The following is a 20,815-nucleotide window of genomic DNA, read 5'->3' as shown; positions in this document are numbered from 1 at the left end:
TGACTACATCAGAGAAGTCCAATTCTCGAGCTGGCTAGATAATGTTGTGCTAGTCTCTAAGTCGGGCAACAAATGGCGGGTCTGCATCGATTTTCGCTATCTCAACAAGGCCTGCCCAAAGGATTTCTATCCCCTGCCCAAGATAGATCAAATGGTGGACTCAACAGCGAGTTGTGAGCTCATCTGCATGATTGACGCGTATCAAGGATACCACCAAGTGTCGCTCGTCCGAGAAGATTAAGAGAAGGTCAGTTTCATTACGGTCGATGGAACATACTGCTACAATATCATGTCGTTCCGACTGAAGAACGCCGGAGCCACCTATCAGAGGCTAATGAATAAGCTATTCCGACGGTAGATCGGCCACAATATGGAGGTATATGTTGATGACATATTGATTAAATCACTTTGAGCTACTAACCTATGCGTAGATATCGACGAAACCTACCGGACTCTAAGGACATACGGAATAAAGCTGAACCCGAGCAAGTGCCTATTCGACGCAAAGAGTGGTTGCTTCCTGGATTATATCGTCACCAGTGGAGCATTGAAGCCAATCCAAGCAAAGTCCAAGCTTTGCAGAACATGCCTCCGCCTTGGAATTTGAAGGAAGCTCAAAGGCTGACTGGTCAGAGAACATCACTATCTAAGTTCATATTCAAGTCGTCCGATCGAAGCCTATCATTCTTCAAGATACTGCGTCGAGCTACAAAATTCCAATAGGATGTCGAGTGCGACCGGGATCTGGAAGAGCTAAAGGAGTATCTGAACTCATTACTAGTGTTAGCCAAGCCAGTCATGGGTGAGCCGTTCTAGATCTACTTGTCATCTAATGAATATACGGTTGGGTCTGCTCTTGTCAAGCAGAACGGTCCATAGCAACAGTCTGTGTATTTTTTGAGTCAGATATTAAAAGATGTTGAGTCCCGTTACACTGGTCTCAAAAAGTTGGCTTATGCCTTAATACTCATCGTGCAAAGACTTCGCCCGTACTTCCTGGCATATTCAATAATAGTGATGACTAACAACAGTATGGGAAGAGTCCTCCTCAATCCGGAGGCGTCCGAACGGCTGATCAAATGGACGACCGAGCTGAGCGAGTTTGACATTTAGTATCAACCCTGGTCGCGATCAAGGCTTGGGCCTTGGCGGATTTCGTTATGAAAGTTCAGAGTGACGAGCCGACTGCAATGTGGAGGATATATGTCGATGGCTCGTCCACTCAGTAGGGCAGCGGGATCGGTATATTACTTATCTTGTCTCGGGAGGACCGGATGCAGCTGTCCGTCCGGCTGGACTACAGAGCCACTAATAACGAAGCAAAATATGAGGCGTTAATAGCCGGCCTACAAGCAGCGCGACATGTGGGAGCAGTTAAAGTTCTCATCCACTCGGACTCCCAGCTCGCCGCCCAATAATTATCCGAGACCTTCAAGATAAGCAGCACACGACTGAGGCTTTATGCAGAAGCTTTTGAGAAGCTGAAGGCCAACTTCCAGGAGGTTGTTATACAAAAGATCCCCCGATCAGAGGACCAAGCGGCGGATGAGTTAGTGAAGCTAGCCAATTCGTTAACGCCAATCGTCATAGGTCAGTAGATCGAGCAAGTCTCGCTTGTGGCTCACATCAACCGGATGGAGGGAGTCACCTTCCCGAACGACTGGACGACGACCCTGACAGAGTTCTTGCATTTGGGAACTACACCTACCGATCCGGAAGAAGCTCGCTTGATAAAGAAAAGGGTCAAACGATTCACGTTGATAGTCAACCAGCTCTATAAGAAAGCCTTCTCTCGGGCCCTCCTCAAGTGCTTCGAATCGGAGGACATCAAGTATATCCTAAAGGAGGTGCACCAAGGCTCTTGCGGAGGTCATCAGGGCAGCCGCGCGTTAGCCCAAAAATACTTCTGGCCAGATATTTCTGACCTACCCTCCAGAAGGATGCTGCTCGAACGGTGGTGACTTGTTTGTCCTGCCAGAAGTATCACAATCTACTGCACCGACCGACGGAGGAAATGAAGGCATTTATAGTATCATACCTGTTCGTCCAATGGGGTATGGACATCATCAGGGCTTTCCTCATGGCGACAGGTCAACGAAAATTTCTACTCATGGCGGTGGACTACTTCTTGAAGTGGGTAAAAACTGAGCCGTTGGCAAAAATCACCGAGTAGATGGTCATCAAGTTCATGTGGCAGAACTATTAGCTAGAGCCCTAGAGCCAATCATTTGATGATTGTATGGACTCATTGTATCATATTCTTGTATATTAATAAAGGCATTTGTTTGGTTATTATACTTATTTGTATTAGTGCCAAATAGACTAAGTATAATAGCGTCCTTGAGTAGAAGGTTCATACCTATATCAATCGATTAGTTGAATCGATAGTGAGATGATATAGGGAACACTACTCTAAATCATTCATAGTCGAGTATTAACATTCAGGGACAATGTTAATGCAATAAGACTAGCATGTAGGTCAGCTCGTTGACTTGATCTCACAAGTCATGGATATAGAGATATCAAGCTGACACATGGGTATACATTGGAGAATGTATACTGAATGACCCGCCATGAGAAAGTATCATGGATCGTTATATGAGTGTCATATACTTTCTCATGTGGCTATTAGTATGACTATTAGTCCTTAGATCTGAAGTCACCATGGATCCCTACATAAGGAGTTATGTACTTTGGTTTCGTCAAACGTCACCCGTAACAGGGTGGACTATAAAGGCGATTACTGGGTATGTAACAAATTATGCAGAGGGATGTGAGTGATGTAGATGAGATCTATCCCTCCCATATGACGGGAGTGACATCAATATTCTTGATAGAGTTAGACCACGAAGTGCATGGCCATGCCCAAATGAGTCAACATTAGATGTTGAGCTCATTTGATCGAGTGAGTCTACTTGGAGTTCAAGATTTAGATTGATTAGAGGATGACACGGTCTATGCCTCATATTGATCAATCTAGATGTCTAGGATAGAAGGATAATGACATATTTTGTGAGGAGTCACAATTGGTAGTCACAAGGTGATGTCGGATCTCGACATTCTTGTAACTTGGGTAGTAATGATGTGTTGCTAGATACTGCTCATTACTTATGCTCCTAAATGGGTTTAGGGCATTGCCAACGTTACAAGAACCTATAGGGTCACACACTAAGGACAATTAGATGGAGATTTGGTTCATATGATGAACTAAGAGGATTAGATTCATTTGATGAATCATATTGGATTAAGAGTAATCCAAATTGGGCTAATTGGGTTGGACTCAAGTTGATTCATGTATTCAATGAGTCTAATTTAGATTATGACTCATTAAATCAACTTAATTTAATGAATTAGATTCATTATATTAAGTTGGCTTGAATCATATGGTTGGATTAGATCAACCATGAGACAGATTTGATCAAGTTTGACTTGATTTGAGAGGAAGAGAAAAAGTCATGTTTGACTTGACTTTTTGCCACATCACTAGTGAGTTGGCAAGATGTGGACCAATAGGATTGCTCCACATCATAATGTGTGCCACCTCATGGAGGTTACAAGCCTCCATAGCATTTAATGTGGCCGGCCCACATTAAATGAGGAGGTTACACTTGTTGCCATGTCATTTAGTGAGGTGGCAAGATGTGGACCAATAGTGTTGATCCACATCATCCTAGAGTGCCACCTCATGGGGGTTACAACTCTTAATGGTCTCCACATTAATTGGAATTAATGTGTAGGTTACACCTCCTAGAGTGGCAGGCCACTTGATGGCTAAGGGGTTGTTTGAATTTCCTCTAATTGATTTTCATTCACTCTTCTTCTCCCTTGGGTGCTCTCTCTTCTCCTTCTCCCATTCCTTGGCCGAACACTCCATTGGTGCTAGCACACCTTGTGTTTTGGTCATCTCCTTCTACTTGTGTCCGTGTGGATACATATAGAGGTTGTCTACTTTGACAACTAGAGATCCGGCGACATCTTGGACAAGCGAGAACGCGAAGGGCTTCGCTACAAGGGTAATGATCTTAACTTTAGTGTAGATCTAAAGTTTTTACAAACTCGTACAAGAAAAAGGTTTTTCGATAATTTTGTTTACGAATCTTTGCACGAGATCCATGGCTTTGGGTGACTCGGGGTTTCCGCGACGCGAAAAAGCGGTTTTCGCGGCCCGAAGAACCCAACAAAAATGGGGTATGGACATCATCAGGGCTTTCCTCATGGCGACAGGTCAACGAAAATTTCTACTCATGGCGGTGGACTACTTCTTGAAGTGGGTAAAAACTGAGTCGTTGGCAAAAATCACCGAGCAGATGGTCATCAAGTTCATGTGGCAGAACATCATTTGTCGATTTGGCATCCCACACCGACTCTTATCTGACAACGGAAGGCAATTCGCTGGCCGGGGAATCAAAGAATGGAGGCAGCTGGGTCGATGAGCTCCCAAGTGTGCTATGGGCTCTACGCACAACTCCAAAGGAGGTGACTGGCGTGATCTCATTCCAGTTGGTATACTGTAGCGAAGTAGTGGTCCCCATGGAGGTTGGAGTAGAATCCGATTGGGTGCAGCACTACGACGAAGGGAATGCCGAATGGAGGCTGATGGAGCTCGACTTGGTGGGTGAAGCAAGGCTAAAGCCGTCGTTCGACTAACGACATACCGGCAGCGAATGAAGCAGAAATACAATAGGCGAGTGATCCTGAGGTCCTTCCAGGTCAGCGACCTCGTTTGGAAGAAAGTGAAGTCGGTTGGCGACGTTGCCAAGCTTGAGGCACCATGGGTAGGACCATTCAAGGTTGTGCAAAAGCTCCGATCGAGCACGTACTACTTAGAGGATAAAGATGGGAGGCAGCTCAAGAGGCCGTGGAGCACGAACCATCTTCGACCCTATAGGGTTAGATGAGAGGTGCATAAATGAATCCTGTACTTTGTATCTGTCGTGTGTTTGCCAAACGCAGGGCAAATTTTGAATAAAAAAAGAAAAGACCCTCAAGTGCATTTCCCTCAACGGTCGAGCAGCGACCTTAAACCTAGGTCTACGAATTTACATCAAATCATCGAGTGACGACGTTAAATCCTCATCTCCACCGACTGTCAAGCGGTGACGTTAAACTCTCGTCTCTACTGACCATCGAGCGGCGACGTTAAACACGAGTCTACCTAAAATCGTCGAGCGGCGATGTTAAACTCTCGTCTCCACCAACGGTTGAGTGGAGACCTTAAACCCTCGTCTCCATCGACGGTCGAGTGTCGACTATAATGCGTGTTCACAATGGTTGATGACTATATCAAATCGTTAAGTGGCGACATTAAACCCTTGTCTCCATCGACGGTCGAGCGGTGACCTTTAACCTTTGTCTCCACCGACGGTTGAGCGACGACCTTAAACTTGAGTCTTCGCATATGCCTCAGTAACAGTCGAGCGGCGACCTAAAACCTGGGTCTTCATCAAGTCGAGAGGTACTAGTCACGGATCAACATATCGAATCTCCTATCTCCCCTGGTCCCGAACCAACATGCGGGATTCCTCATCTCCCCGTTTGGGGTTGAGCAACCTGCGAAAGCTTAGTGAGCAGGCAAGCGTTGATGCATAATCGACCATGAACCTGGGCTAATCAAAAGCTCAAAGTCTTCAAAATGTAGCAGCTGCTCGACGCTATTCTCTCAAATACTCCCAAGGTCGAGCAAGAGATCACAAAATAACAACTCCAAATAACAGAGGGGTCGATCGGCTGATAGAAAAATTATGAACAAAGTTAAGGGCTTTGGGAAACAATCAGAAGTCGAAAAACATGCATGGAGGTAAAGCTCATCCGAACGAACGAGCATAAATTGCAACTTCAAAATTTTTTAAAAAACATCAGAACTACAAGGACTCTCAGCCTCACTCAAGATAATCTAAGACGTCATCTAGTAGAGAGGCGGTGAGCTTGTCCCAGTTGATGACATTGTTGGTCAGAGTAGCTGGTAAATGACCCCCTTCGTGGAGTTGACTGATCGTCCTGTTGATCGCCAAGTCGAACAGTCGGAGGGCTCGGTCGGTGACTTTATCACAGAATGCGTCCAAGAGGATGTAGGCTTGCTTCATGGCCTCGAACCTACTCCCCTCGGCTTCCTGATAAATTCTCAACGTCGCCCGGGAGCCCTCTAGCTCATCCTTAGCGGTGGAAATTTGGCCACGGAGGGACGTCTCTTCGGCCGAGCGGCTATGCCATTTGGAGACTAGGAAGTCTTCAGCTTCTGGGCAAGGGCCCGGGCCTCCTTATTCTTCTCGTCCAAGTTGGCGATGGACCGGTTCTTCCTCGTGTTCGCCAACTCGATCTTGTTGTCAAAATTGGCGACTTGTTTGTTAAGTCTCTCTAGCATGGTGGCATGGCTGGCGCTCTTTACCCGTTCGGCCTCAAGCAGCTTCTCACTCTTATCCAGAGTGGCTTTTAGTCGAGCCACCTCAGCGTCGGTCTTTTCCTGAGCGACGGAGGATTGGCCGCTCGACGCCTTCAGCTGTTTAACTTTCTCCTCTAGAAATGCAAGCTTTTGGCACATGGCCAAGCTCTCCACTCAATACTACGGACAAACAAAAAGGAGTTGGTAAGTGCCGATGGGAGGTAAATTATGAATTTACATTAAAATACTTACTCCAGTGGACATTTGGGTGTGACTGCCCGCAAGCGCCCCTGGGGGCATCATCGCCGCGCGAGCGCGAGCATCCTCCGAGATCTTCGCAAGCAGCCCTTGGATGTGAATTTGGTGCTCGGGGGCCCTGGACTCCGTGCTCGACTCGTGGTACTCTTCGATTAGCAAGTGGAGGATCGCTGTGATATGGCACTGGCCGCTTGGGGCCAATTGCGCTGAAGTCGCTAGGCCAGACGGTCTGGAGGCAGATGCTGGACGAATGCCAGACTTTTTTACCTTCGAAGGCTTCGAAGGTGGCGACATAAAGGCTACCGACAGAGCGGCTAGAGTCCCTTGTGGTAGCTCGGCAAGGGACGATGTACTATTAGACGATGTAGAGGACACTGTTTGTTGAATCGGAGTTGGGGTCGAAGTCTTGACCCGCTTGGTCGACTGCACCCCCGAGGTAGCAGAGTGCGATGAGGGTTCGTCTCGACGCCTCTTGCGCCGGATCAAGGGCACGTTAGAGGAGGCCGAACTCGATGACTCCTCGATAGGAATGATGGGGCGTTGCTCGGTCGGAGGCTACGAGCCTGGGGCGGCTCCTCCGCCCGGTGCATGGCTAGACTCGCCTTTGCCCACCACCATGGGCGTCTCCTCGTTCAGGCCGAGCGAATCTTCATTGGAGGCGACTGGTTGCACGCCTCAGCTCGCCAGTTCTTCAGTGGCCACCGTCTCGATCGCGGTGTCCTTAAGCTTCGCCTTGCTGGCCATACGCGCTCGAATCATGACTTCGGCTACAAGAGAAAAAGAAAAATCAGTTAGCATCAAAGGAAGAGGTAAAGAGGTTTCTTACCTAGGCTGGTGGCAGCTAGGTGCAAATCGGACTGAGGCCGAAGATGTAGAACACACCCTCATGCAGTAACTTGTGGATGTCGTACTTCTGACTGGCTAGCATCGCCACAACATTCAAGTAGTCCGATCGGCTCTTATATGTCTTCAGTGGGGGTTGAGGTGCTACTTCGAGTTGCCAGTAGATCGAAAAATCTAGCCGCTCGAGGAGACGCAGGAAGAAGAAATACTCCTTCCAATGTTTATTAGAAGTTGACATTTTATCCAAAAAACACTAACCTGACCTGGGGCTTGAACAAGGTCCCTGGTTTGGATTGATTCGGGTAGTAAAAGTAATGAAAACCCCGAGGGATGAGAGGGATGTTGTGCAGTCGAAACAAGACAACGACGCTGCACAACAAACGAAAAGAGTTCGGCAAAAGTTGGGGAAGGGAAATACGGAAGTATTTATAGATGAAGAGAATGAAGGGGTGAATGGGAAACCACAATCCGGCAGTGAAATGGTCCCTTAACAGACAGATGCATCCGGTCGGCAGGGCATTTGCCCGATCGAACGAGGAAGGCAGAATGATTTCATGGTCGGACGGAATTTCAAAAGCGTTCCAAAGGTCCTTAGCATCACCCTCATTGAACCTAGACTCCATGGTGGTGTACCAGAGCCCAGGGATGGAGGCCGACGACTGTGAGGAGTTGGCCATTACAAAACAGATGGAAAAAGGGACTAGAAGGAAGAAAGGTGAATCGAATAAGGAAAGGCGGCCACCAGAAGGTCACCAGAACAGAGGAAAGCAGAAAGCTCGAAAGCAAAAGTGAAGGGAAGAGAGCTTATTGGAAAAAGATTGACGGGAAAGAAACGCGAGGAGCCGCCAGAGCAAAGGCACAGAAGCACAGAAGGGTCGCCGGAAACACAAAGCAATGGAAGCGCATAGAAGGCGGCGACGTAGCGGGTTCATATACCCCGGGCTCGGCCGACCGGAGCCGTCAGATCTAGGTCGTTGAAACCTAGGTCAAGATCCGACCATCGAATTTAAACCGCCAAATGTCACAAGCAATGGCTGTCATGTCAGGCGTGCAGTTTCAGTGGGCGCAACATGTGGCACATTCCCATGGGTAGGCATTTAATGACAGCATAGAAGCGTGTTCAGCCTTAATGCACAGCGATTTACATGATTTCCAAGAAATCCGGGTGACGTCAACCAGCCTAGCCAGCCCCAGACAGCCCAAGGAAAATTCTACAAGTGCAAACCTTCGTCCGTCCGGTCGGATCGAGGGAACACACTTATGCCCGAACGACAAGCTTCAGTAGGTCGATCGGTGAGAAATGCCACATCCCGTTTGGAGTCCATACAGCGACGAAGGCCTATCGGGAGGGAATCTACTCACACAAGGGTTTAATCAGTTAAACTATAGCCTCCTTCGACTAAACTTGAAGAGAAGACTTATGATGCGGTGATTAGACGGGGCCCACCCTACTGCCACGATGGAGGTCAAAGTCAAGATGGTCAACAGGTGGATGTTGTTGGTCGGTCGGGCAAGTTATGCGCCGATCGGGGGTTGAGCACTGACCCATCGTCTTGGGCACAGTGAGTAATCAAATCGACGCTCAAGAGACGCGCAGAAGCCAAGTCGAGCAGCTCCCCGCTCAGCCTAATAGCAGGCTCGACATCAACTGGGCACGTAGACAGTGAGCTACTCACCGAGCATGTGGATAGTGGGCTTCAGGCCGAGCAACTATCCCACTCAGCCTGACAGTAGGCGACATTGGGACAGTGGACTTTCAGCCGAGCGACTCTCCCGCTCGGCGCGACAATGGACTTTCAGCCAAGCAGCTATCTCGTTCGGTGTGATAACAGACACCGCAGGGATAGCAAAATTCTGGTCAAACGGTCATTCCGCTCGACCAAGCAACAGACACAACGAGATATCTTTCAACATCCTTTTGGAAGTTAGTGTCGCTGACAGATAGCATGGTCAGATAGAGGATCGTACAGCAGAAGCTTCCACTGTCACTTCAGAGATATGCTCGATCCGTTAAGGTACTGTGTCAGGGACACTTTATTGACACGTCTTTTCAGGAAAAGTTTTGAAATGCGTGCTCATCTTAGGAAGTGTGCACGCACGCTCCCGAGACTCTATATAAAGGGGGTCAAAGCATCGGCGGAGGTATGCTTTTCTCGCGATTTCTAGTGTTGCACTATAGTTCTCTTTGCTTCTTCTTACTTCGCCAGAGACTGACTTAAGCGTCGGAGGGTCATTGTCGGGGAGTTCTTCCCTGGCTCTGCACTGACGCTGCTTGTGTTGCAGGCAGGAGCGATATCCACCGGAAGTCAGTAGGAGGGTCATATTCTTAGTATCCGTCTCTTCGACTTTCGGACAGGATCAATAGTATTCTTTTTCTATCTTAGAATTTTCTCATAAATTAGAGCTATAGAAATTGACTCAATCCAAATCTTAAATGAAACTTAAAAAAAAATAAATTATACTACAATAGTTATTACAATTATCTTAAGTATTTAAATTATTTTGTACCAAGTCAAGTTAGATTATATTGTATTATCGAGCTAATGACATAGATTATAGTTGTTCATATCAAGTCTTAGTCCCCTTAAATTATCCCTCATTTTAAGTAAGATGTTTTCATCACTCCTACTTTGGAGGGAAGGATAAAATGCTAGGGAATATGAAGACCAACCAAGCCAACCAGGCAAAACTCATATTAATTTAGGTAAAATGCCAAAGGTAACAAAGAAAACTGTTTACTTTATTAAAGACAGAATTGGGCAAATTAAATCCCCAAGCTATTGGAATAGTTGACATTGTTTTCCACCATTCTACTTTTTCCTTAGTTAAACAAGTCAGGCACAATGTTTTTTCTTGTCCTTACATGGAACAATGTGGAACCAATTACTTAGATGACAATTTAAGGCTAAACTTAAACTCATAATCAAGGTTTAAGTAGCCAACTAATAATTATATTCAAGTAGATGGGCTGACTTAGTAAAGGCCCATCCAAGAGGCCTTACCAAAAACCATACTTGCTAACACGATATGCATTATTAACTTAATCTTATTAAACTTGTCGCACTTAATGAATCATTTTTTAAAATAGAAATTTTTTTCACCCAAATATTAGATTAAAATCATTTTTATTCAATTTCACCCTAGTAAACCTACCATAATTAGTGGTTACTTATACATCACAAGAGCCTTGAGCAAGTGCAATGCAAAGTGCCACATTTTGAGAAACATTAGAAATTAGATGGTTGGTATTTAGGCTCAAATCCATGGGTCCTCCATGGTGGGTGTGAAAATTTATTTTTTAATAGATATATATATATACAAAGGCATGTCGGTCCATTTTTTTGATGGCTACTTGGCGCCGAACAATGACAGGAATGGGATTAACAATTATTATTCTTATGGAAAAATGCACATTCATTTGAGCCTTATTTTTCATGTAAAATATTTCCCACCGACAGCTTTAATTTGTTTTTATCTAATTTCTTTTCTGTTTAAACATCTTTTTCTATTCACCTTAATAGTTGAATTGCATCTAACCACTACATCAATATGTTTGTGAAGTTGTGAAGAGAAATTATTGAAAAGTGATTAGATCCAAAACCACTTCATGATTTATTGGTTTTAGGCTTAAGCAAATTAATGTAAATACGAGGTTATATTAGTAAATTTCCTTTTTACTTAAAAATATTTTATAGAGCACGTTACGTGGAGTGTGTGACGGCTGTGCGTTGGGCGACTTCAAGGTTCTATTACAAAAGTGAAGGCTGTTGCTTTGCTGCTCTCTGCCTCCATTGCCGTGCAGATCTGAGAGCTAGCTTACCTCCGCGGGCGGCGATGGAGAGGGAGTTGAGCTTTTCCATGTCTAGTGTCGCCGGATCCATCGCAAAGTTCGCGTCATTGGCCCTTCCCTTCCTGTTCTTCCTGCTCTTTTCCTCTCTGATCCCTTCCGCAGGTCAGTTCTCGGTTCTGTTCCCTTCGGAGTGGTGGTTTTTCTTAGGTTAAAATTCAAGAGATGATTTCCTCGAGTTTGGTGCTCCTTGATCAGCTCAAACTTGCGGCGGTAAATGCAGAAATTAAAGAGAAATATCGAATCGGCTTTAAATTGAAAGCTTTTATTGATAATTTGTTTCCAAAAACTTGTTCTTATCATGTTTCCAAAGAGAAGAATCACCTCTTTTTTAGTTTCTTCTGTTTGAAATTGTGATGATTGTTCCAGCCTCACTCTCCAAATATGCATCTTCCAAGCAATCAGACTCAGGAATATTTCTATGTCGGTTCTGATCAATAATTAAGAAACATACTATTCGCATTCATAAACTGTTAAGGGAGGTCAACATACTATGAAAAAAAATTAAATTTTATCTCAACTCATCAGCTGCAACAGTGGCAGGGAGTCTATAATTGTTAACAAGAGTTCTGGGAAAGAATATAATTAAAGTGATATCCTTGTAAAATGAAGAATTGTATTGTTACACTGGGAAAAAAAACAAATTAGAAGGTTAATCGGAGTCTATTTCAATTCTCTATTTGGCAGATTCAAAGAATTTATCACAGTTCCATATGTTCTAATAATCTCTCTCCATGTCGTCTTTTGTCTGACAGAAGCTTATGATGCACTGGACCCAAATGGAAATATAACAATCAAATGGGACGTTATGCAGTGGACTCCTGATGGTTATGTTGTAAGTAAAAGTTGAAGCTACTACCTTAATTAGAGTCCTGAAATTGTATGTTTTACAAGTTTATGCACCAAATAATTTGCAACTGCATTCAAATATGGATATGTGGATTCTTTCAGGCTGTTGTGACAATGTTCAATTACCAGCAATATCGTCACATCCAAGCACCTGGATGGACCCTTGGGTGGACCTGGCAAAAGAAGGAAGTCATTTGGTCTATGGTAGGAGCACAGACCACTGACCAGGGTGATTGCTCGCGTTTTAAGGGTGGTAACCTTCCACATTGCTGTAGGAAGGATCCAATAATTGTTGATCTCCTTCCTGGAACACCTTACAATCAGCAAATTGCCAATTGCTGCAAAGGAGGGGTGATTAACTCCTGGGTTCAAGATCCAGCCAATGCTGCAAGTTCATTCCAGGTCAGTGTTGGCTCATCAGGAACCACCAACAAGACCGTCCGTGTGCCCAAAAACTTCACCCTAAAGGCTCCAGGACCAGGGTACACATGCGGGATAGGAAAAATTGTAAAGCCTACTAAATTTGTTACGCAAGATGGAAGGAGAACAACCCAAGCTTTGAGTAAGTTATCAAATATCAATTGCAAAATAAATTTGGAATGTGGGTCTGCAAAATTTTGCTGATATTTAGACTACTTTGATCAAACCTTTGCTGATATCTTCTTTGATTTTAATTGCAGTGACATGGAACGTGACATGTACATACTCTCAGTTTCTTGCTCAGAAGACTCCTACTTGCTGTGTGTCGCTCTCATCTTTCTACAATGACACAATCGTTAACTGTCCCACATGTACATGTGGCTGCCAGAATAATGCAACTCAACCAGGGAGCTGTGTAGAGTGAGTTCTAATGCAAATTGCCGATTCCCTTGCTACACCATTTTAATTGGTCCACTGATGATGTGCTGGTTTTCCATTGCAGTCCTGATTCCCCTTATTTAGCCTCTGCAGTAAATGCCGTTGACAAAAACAGCTACACACCTTTGGTGCAGTGCACCTCACATATGTGCCCAATAAGAGTTCATTGGCATGTCAAACTTAACTACAAGGACTACTGGCGAGTGAAGATTGCAATAACAAATTTCAACTATCGGATGAACTATACACAGTGGAATCTTGTTATCCAGCATCCTAACTTTGACAATATCACTACAATTTTTAGCTACAATTATAAATCACTGACGCCATATGGAGGCATAAGTAAGTTTCTAAAATTCAGCTTTATGTTTCCATAATTATTCTTTAGAGGTTTGCTTCTTGATTCCAAGGGAGCGAATGGCAGGATAGTGTCCCAATGCAATAAACCCGTCCCTGTGAAAATCTTCACAATGGTGCAACTCATCACTGGATTTACATGTTTGCTAAGAAATTGCAAAGTTTTCTATGATAACATCTTTTTACCTATTTAATCGACTCCTAAGCATATAGGATTAAGATAGGTGATTCCTAATGTTCTTTTATTTATAGTAACAATCTGGATTGAATTTGATATGACAGATGATACTGCTATGCTTTGGGGTGTAAAATTCTACAATGACTTCCTCATGCAAGCTGGACCTTATGGAAATGTACAATCAGAACTTCTATTCAGAAAGGATCCAACAACATTTACCTTCCATCAAGGCTGGGCTTTCCCCCGTCGAATCTACTTCAATGGCGACAACTGTGTCATGCCGTCTCCAGATTCATATCCGTGGTTACCTAACACAGCCACACAATTGAAGAGCACATTGTTGATATCCCTTTTTGCTGCTTTGACTTGGTTGCTAATCAATGCCTAGTAAGAAATTTGAGTTTGTCGCATTTTAAATGTTCTCGCTCAAGCTTCTGGAACAGGTATATGTGCGTTGATATTGTCATTCCATTTGGTAGCAAAATGAGTTTTAATGTATTTTCTTTGTAATTTATGCCTCTGTATTATTTGTAGAGAAATGGGGGAAAACAGTAACTCATATTTGTAAAAGCTATTAGCAGACAAACGGGTGTTGTTGAAAGAGTACTTTTTTTATTTTATGACTTTGTAGGTTTCATAGTTCACCTTTGCCCAGCTTTAATTGCATATTTTCATTTCAATATATATTGGTATAAACACACAAGCATGTCATGTTTGAGCTAATCAATATTTGAGGAAAGAGCCATACAAACAAAAAATGATTGATCATATCCGGTTCTTTAGCTCTTTTGCTTCATATACAGCTACAGATGGGATGTGTCATCCTGTGTTGATTGTACAATCTTAGGCTGATTAGAGGGTTCGGTTGACGAATTGGGAATCTTAATAAGATATTAAGCACAAATGGAATACTTCAAAGCACCTGTGCACTATTTTATTGCATATAGTGGAGGAAATGGTTGATATTCGTTTCATACAAGTATGACAAGAACTCAAGAGTTAACTAGCTTCGATCTTAAAGATGAGACATAATATAACATCAGTATTGAATTTGCTTAGATTCAATGAAATACGAGTTTAATGATAATCTTCTGTAATACTGCATATGAAGTTTTGCAATAATGTGCATCATCCCTACAAACCAGAAAGGAAATTCTACTAATTTGAAAGCTTCTAGGTAGAAAATCAAACACAAACCTGCATAAAAGAAGAGCATTCTGGCGACGAAAAAACCACCAACAAAGCAGAGCTTTTCCCCAAACGATCGCGATGCATATTCTTGGTGGATCAGAGCATGTAGGAATTGGCTAATGAAGAAGAAGAGAATGAAAGTTTGTAGGTCTTTATGCCATATATCAATGGCTTCCCAACACTAGATCTCCGAATTGGAAAGGTCTCGTGTCTTTCTCACTTCTCTTTCTTTTGTTGTTAGTTATCTTTTGATTCCTCTCCTTTGAAGCAATGTGTTGGATACTGTAGGAAATACAAACAATGTTCATTCCATTGCTTGTTCTAAACAGTTTCTTGAAGGATCAATTGATGCAACCAACAAAACGTTTGGCCTATTTTATTTTGGACAGCATCGTGAATGTTCATATACAGTAGTACATACGGATGTATATCTTTGAAAAGAGGCAACAGTTTTTAATTTTTTATTTTTCATTAAAAAAAAGGAATTTGAAAATCATGAGCAGGTAAGCAATCTCCATCGTTGTTCACATTTTAAAATTTGCCCACATGATTGCTACTTGCCAACTTGTTTGATTGAGAATAAAACCTTCTTTAGCTTTAGAAAATTAGCTACCCTGTCAATCATAGTTATGAAACATGCGTCGGACAGAACCGAACCAGCTGGTTCGATTGAAAATAAAGAGGCTCTTGACTTTTCTACGTCTTGTTAGTTGTTACTAATCATCACAAGTAACACTTTGAAGTGAAACTCAAGGGTCTATTGTATACGTGAATGGATTATTATCTTTGTGCCATATATTCTAAGAAATTGGAAATGTTTAGATCTATTCCTGCAGGGCAGTTAAAACCTTTTATTGATTCACAAGTTCATACCAAAATGTGGACCAATAAAAAAAATATATATAGATCCGCTAAAAAATGTGGACCAATAAACCTTTCATGAACAAGTGATTTGAAACTTTTAACTCTGTTTTAGTATTTTTGGTTGTGAAGATCACATTATGGGTGTTTTATTTTTCATTTTCTATAAGCAAATTCTAGCAAAGTTTTAAATCTCTTGCTTAAGTTTTAGGCCCACATACAATAAGTTCATTTGTTTTATACTTCTCTTTATTGATCTTTACCCCAGCAATGATCCTTATAAATAGTACCTAAATGTCAGACCTGATAAAATTGTAATAGATTTCTGTTATGCAAAATCGCAATAGAATTCTTTTAAGAAAAACTGTAATAGAATTCTGTTATAAAAAATTGTAACAAAATTCTATTATGAAAAACCTTAACAAATTTTTTCCTTCAATGACATCCCTTGCATTAGCCTTCCTCTAAGTATAAGTCACCCGTCAAAAATCTCCACCTTAACGAATATTCACCCCTTCGAAGAACATGAGTATCAGAACAAAACTCTACCTGGATCTTTGGGTCTGTGCTTCCTTCCTCTAGCATCTAGATATATGGATCAAGTTCAAGCAATGCTTAAACTTCTTTGCGGTCACTAGCTTTGTCAGTATGTCTACAACATTGTCTGCCGTGTGAACTTTCTTAAGTTGAATTTTCCTAGAAGTAATCAGCTCTCTGATCTTGTGAAACCTCACATCAATGTACTTGGTTCTAACATGATACACCTGATTCTTTGCCAAATAGATAGGACTCTGACTATCACATAATAACTTGACTCCACCTTGCTAAACGCTTAGTTCTCTGACCAACCTTGTAAACCATAAAACTTCCTTCGCTGCTTCAGCTATTGTCATGTATTCGGATTCCGTAGTAGACAATACAACAATAGATTGTATCATAGATTTTCAACAGATAGGTCCTCTTGTTATAGTGAACACATATCCTGTAGTAAAACTCCTATCATCTAAATCTCCTACATAGTCTGTATCTACATACCCAGCAATTGAAGGATCTTCTAGTTGTCTATTGAATATGGCGCTATAATCAATTGTATTTTTCAAGTATCTGAAAATCCACTTCACTGCATCCCATTATGGTCGACCAGGATTTGAGAGATACTTGCTCTTTGGACACTGTGTAATGGATAACTTAAAGTGATGCGCTAGGAGTGTGCTCGTCGACTTTGCATTCTTCATGTGAACCTATCAAGTGTAGGATCGAAAAGAATTTAGATATCTCCACAATGATATGATATTGTCCACTTTGGGCCTAAGCCCTCATGGTTTTTCTCTTGGGCTCTACCCAAAAGGCCTCATGCCAATGGAGATATCTTTTCTCTTATAAACTCATGATCTTTCCTATGTGTTTTCAATGTAGGACTATATTTGCAACCTTGCAACCCTAACAATCCCCCCTCAAACAAAGGACCACATGCTTCTCACGTCCGATCCTCGACCCACCAGGTCTTCCTGCCCCTCGGTCACCCGACCTACAAGGACTTCCTTGCCTAGCCACAACTAGGACTTCCTACCTGGTGTCTGGTCCTCTTAATCCGAACATAGGAGCCTCCACTTTCTTTTTTCGAGTTTAATATTGTACCCATATGACTCAATCATGCCATAGCTCTTGTACACAGTCGGCAGTTAAACCTTCTGGCAGTCTGGGCTCTGATACCAATTGTGGAATCGAAAAGAATTTAGATATCTCCACAATGGTATGATATTGTCTACTTTGGGTCTAAGCCCTCATAGTTTTGCTCTTGGGCTCTACCCAAAAGGTCTCGTGCCAATGGAGATATCTTTTCTCTTATAAACCCATGATCTTTCCCATGTGTTTTCAATGTGGGATTATGTTTGCAACGTTGCAACCCCAACATCAAGCACCTTCTCCATATAGCTACATTGAGACAACCATAATCTCTTTGTAACTCTATCCTTGTGAATCTCCATCTCAAAAATCTTCTTGACCTCTCTCAAATCTTTCATGTCAAATTCCTTTCTTAGTAGTCTCTTTAATTTGTCGACCTCTTTCATCTTCTTCGCAATAATGAGTACTGTTGGAATGTATACTGAAAACCTAAATTTTTATAAACATTTATTTTGAATTAAGAATCACATTTGGTCAAATTATCTACATTTGTTTGTAGTTGTTCAATTAATTTATATTGTAGATAACATAGTATGTGGTGTCACATATAGAAGATGATGTTATCAGTACCTTATAAATTATAAACAGTAGCTTACGACCAAAATGGAAAGGAACAAACCATTGGAAGGTCATAGTGTAATTAGGAATTAGTTTATCTTAACTATATAATTACACTAGTACACTTAGAGTGTATTGAGTAGGACCATTAGAGGTCGTTTCTTTTATACTAACTTTATAAAGGAACAAAGACCTCAGTTATTATGGAAGTGTGTGCTCTTAATCCTAATATAATAACAAGCACATATATTTGATATTTATTTCTTTAATTTATCAATGGGTGAGATTTAGTTAGATAAATCAATAAACCCGATAGGTTGGGAAATGATATCACTTATAGTGTGTGTTGTTGATTATAGAAGGAAACTGTGTCCTAGTAATCTAGGTTGATAATGTCCCCAAGATGAGCTCATAAAGATTGTCATGTTAAACCCTGTAGGTGGACTTAGTCCAACATGACGATAAGGTTGAGTGGTACTATTCTTGGATTAAGATATTAATTAAATGAGTTATCAGTAACTCACTTAATTAGTGGGCATCCGACATCTTAAACACAGGGAGACTAACACACTCATAATAAGAAGGAGCCCAAAAATGTAATTTGGGATTGGTGCGGTAGTTCAATAATAGTTTTCTAGTGGAATGAATTATTATTGATAAAATTAAGTTGTGTGTTCGGGGCGAACACGGGATGCTTAATTTTATCGGGAGACCAAAACCAATTCCTCCACTTGGTCCCTATCGTAGCCTCTTATTTATAGATTACTATACCCACCTATACCCACCTTCATACCCATGATAAGGGGGCCGACCAAGCTAGCTTGTGGTTCAAGCTAGGGTCGTCCAAGCCTTGATTCATGGGTGGCCGGCCCTAGCTTGAACTCAAGCTTAGGTGGCCGACCCCTATTAAATTAAAAAGAATTTTAATTTTTAATTTTTCTTATGTGGAAGATATAATTTATTGGAGAGAATTAAAATTAAAATATCTCTCTTAAAAAGATCTACAAAAGATTAAAGAAAGAGATTATATCTCTTTCCTTATTTGTAGATTGGAAAGATATTTTATTCTCTTTGTAAAATTATTCACATGTTGAAAAATAAAATTATAGAAATTTCTTTTTATCAACCATGAAGGGATTTTTGAAGAGAAATTTTATTTTTAAAATTTCCGGAAACAAATTAGGAAGTTTTAATTTGTTGATTGAAACTCTCCTAATTTGTCTTTTTGATTGTGGCCGGCCATTATATGGATAAAGAGGAAGTTTTATTTAATTCTTCCCAATTAATTCATGTTAAGGAAAGTTAAGGAAATTTTATTATAATTAAATATCCTTATTTGCCAAAGCTAAGGAATATAAAAGAGGGGGTTGGGGTGCCTTCACAAGACACAACTTCTATTATTCTTCTCCCTCTTTTCTTCCTTGGTGTGGCCGGCCCCTTCAAGCTTTCTCTTCTCCTTGTTGTGGCCGAACCTCTTCTTCCTTTTGGAGATCAAGTTGTGGCCGGATACAAGCTTGGAGAAGAAGGAGAGAAAGCTTATATCCCTTGGAGCATTGGTGGTGTTTTCTCTTCATCCTTGGAGATGCACTTGAGTTGGCCGAATCTTACAAGGAGGAGAAGAAGGTGCTTTGGTGGTTTCTCATCTCGGAAGATCGTTGACCACACAACGACCGAGGTTAGAAGAGGAATACGGTAGAAGATCAAGAGGTTTTTCTAGAAGGTATAACTAGTATTTTTCCTTTCCGCATCATACTAGTTATTTTTGGAAATAATACCAAATACAAGAGGCATACGATTTTAGTGTTTCGAATTTGCTTTCGATGTAGTGTTCTTTTATTTTTTCTTTTCCTTGTGATTTGATTGTTCTTTTCGGTTGACCTAAAGTTATTTTAGGAAATTAAATATTAGCTTTCCTTAAAAGATTTTGTCTAGTCGGTGGTGGTTGCTCTCATATCCAAGAAGGTCATGTGCCTCGCCACGTTAGTACTGGGAACCAATTATGGAAATTAATATTTAATGGAATTAATAACTTAGGTAATTTGGATCGAACGTGTTAAATTTCGTAGGAGATCCAAGTCAAAACTTAAAAGAACAAATAGATTAAATTTTGAATCAAACGTGTTAAGTTCCGCAAGCGATCCAAGTTTAATTTAAAAGAACACATGGTAGCTAGGGAAATGTTCAGACCTTTGTACAAAATTTTGTACAGTGGAACCATTAGGTTTTCCGAGTAGCTACCAACAATTGATATCAGAGCTAGGATTTTGCCTTTGTGTATTTTGGTATTAGTTTAATTATGCACATGTCATACATAATTTAGGTAGGTTAATAGTAGGATGTGCTAACTTTGTGAATGCAGGATCCAACTATTATGGCTTTTAGTTATTATGTATGTGATTGGACCCTTGGACATGTCAAGGGCATTTATATGTGTGTGCATGATTGTATTATAAAATATAGCAGGAGCTGTATTTAGTTTTATTAGGATTTTATTTTTGATCTAGATACATGTACATTCCTTTTATGGAATATAGGATCAAAAATGTAAAATTCTATTTATGTCGCGGATCGAATCTTGCAAAGCGTGTAACCTTCTAAGGACCAGAGGCGCAGCGGAACAAGAAGCAAGATGGATGCGACAGCTAGACCCGGTGGCGGTGGCCAAATATGGCAGCAGCTTGGGATGACAACACACGGAGGACAACCATAGATAAAAGCCATAATAGTTGAAAATTAGATTTTCTATTTATTGCTTTTATATTGTGCTGTGTGTGCATGTTAGTATACATGTTTAATAGGCTAGCATAGTTAAAATTCCTCATTTATAAATAACTAAGTGGGAGAGGGATTTTTAAATAAATTCCACGGTCTCCATTACTGGTTTGTAAGTGATGCAAACAAGCTTGCGCATTGGCTCTGAGTGCCTTCCTCCATATCGGATGAGCTTGTT

At 41.7% G+C, this 20,815-nt stretch overlaps 1 protein-coding gene across 1 annotated transcript; it reads left to right on the top strand.

Moving 5' to 3' along the window:
* Nucleotides 1-11,194: 11,194 nt before the first annotated feature.
* LOC122033866 (COBRA-like protein 1) lies at nucleotides 11,195-14,189 on the top strand. Its single transcript, XM_042593022.1, has 6 exons — nucleotides 11,195-11,432; nucleotides 12,083-12,162; nucleotides 12,279-12,738; nucleotides 12,857-13,016; nucleotides 13,099-13,376; nucleotides 13,674-14,189. The coding sequence occupies exons 1-6, from the start codon at nucleotides 11,315-11,317 to the stop codon at nucleotides 13,955-13,957; spliced, it is 1,380 nt and encodes a 459-aa protein (XP_042448956.1). The 5' UTR covers nucleotides 11,195-11,314; the 3' UTR covers nucleotides 13,958-14,189.
* The last annotated feature ends 6,626 nt before the right edge of the window (nucleotides 14,190-20,815 follow it).

The sequence above is a fragment of the Zingiber officinale genome, chromosome 1A (assembly GCF_018446385.1).
Source record: "Zingiber officinale cultivar Zhangliang chromosome 1A, Zo_v1.1, whole genome shotgun sequence".
NCBI classification, from domain to species: Eukaryota; Viridiplantae; Streptophyta; class Magnoliopsida; order Zingiberales; family Zingiberaceae; genus Zingiber; species Zingiber officinale.
Note: the sequence above shows the minus strand (reverse complement) of the source record. Positions and strands in the feature narration are given on the sequence as shown.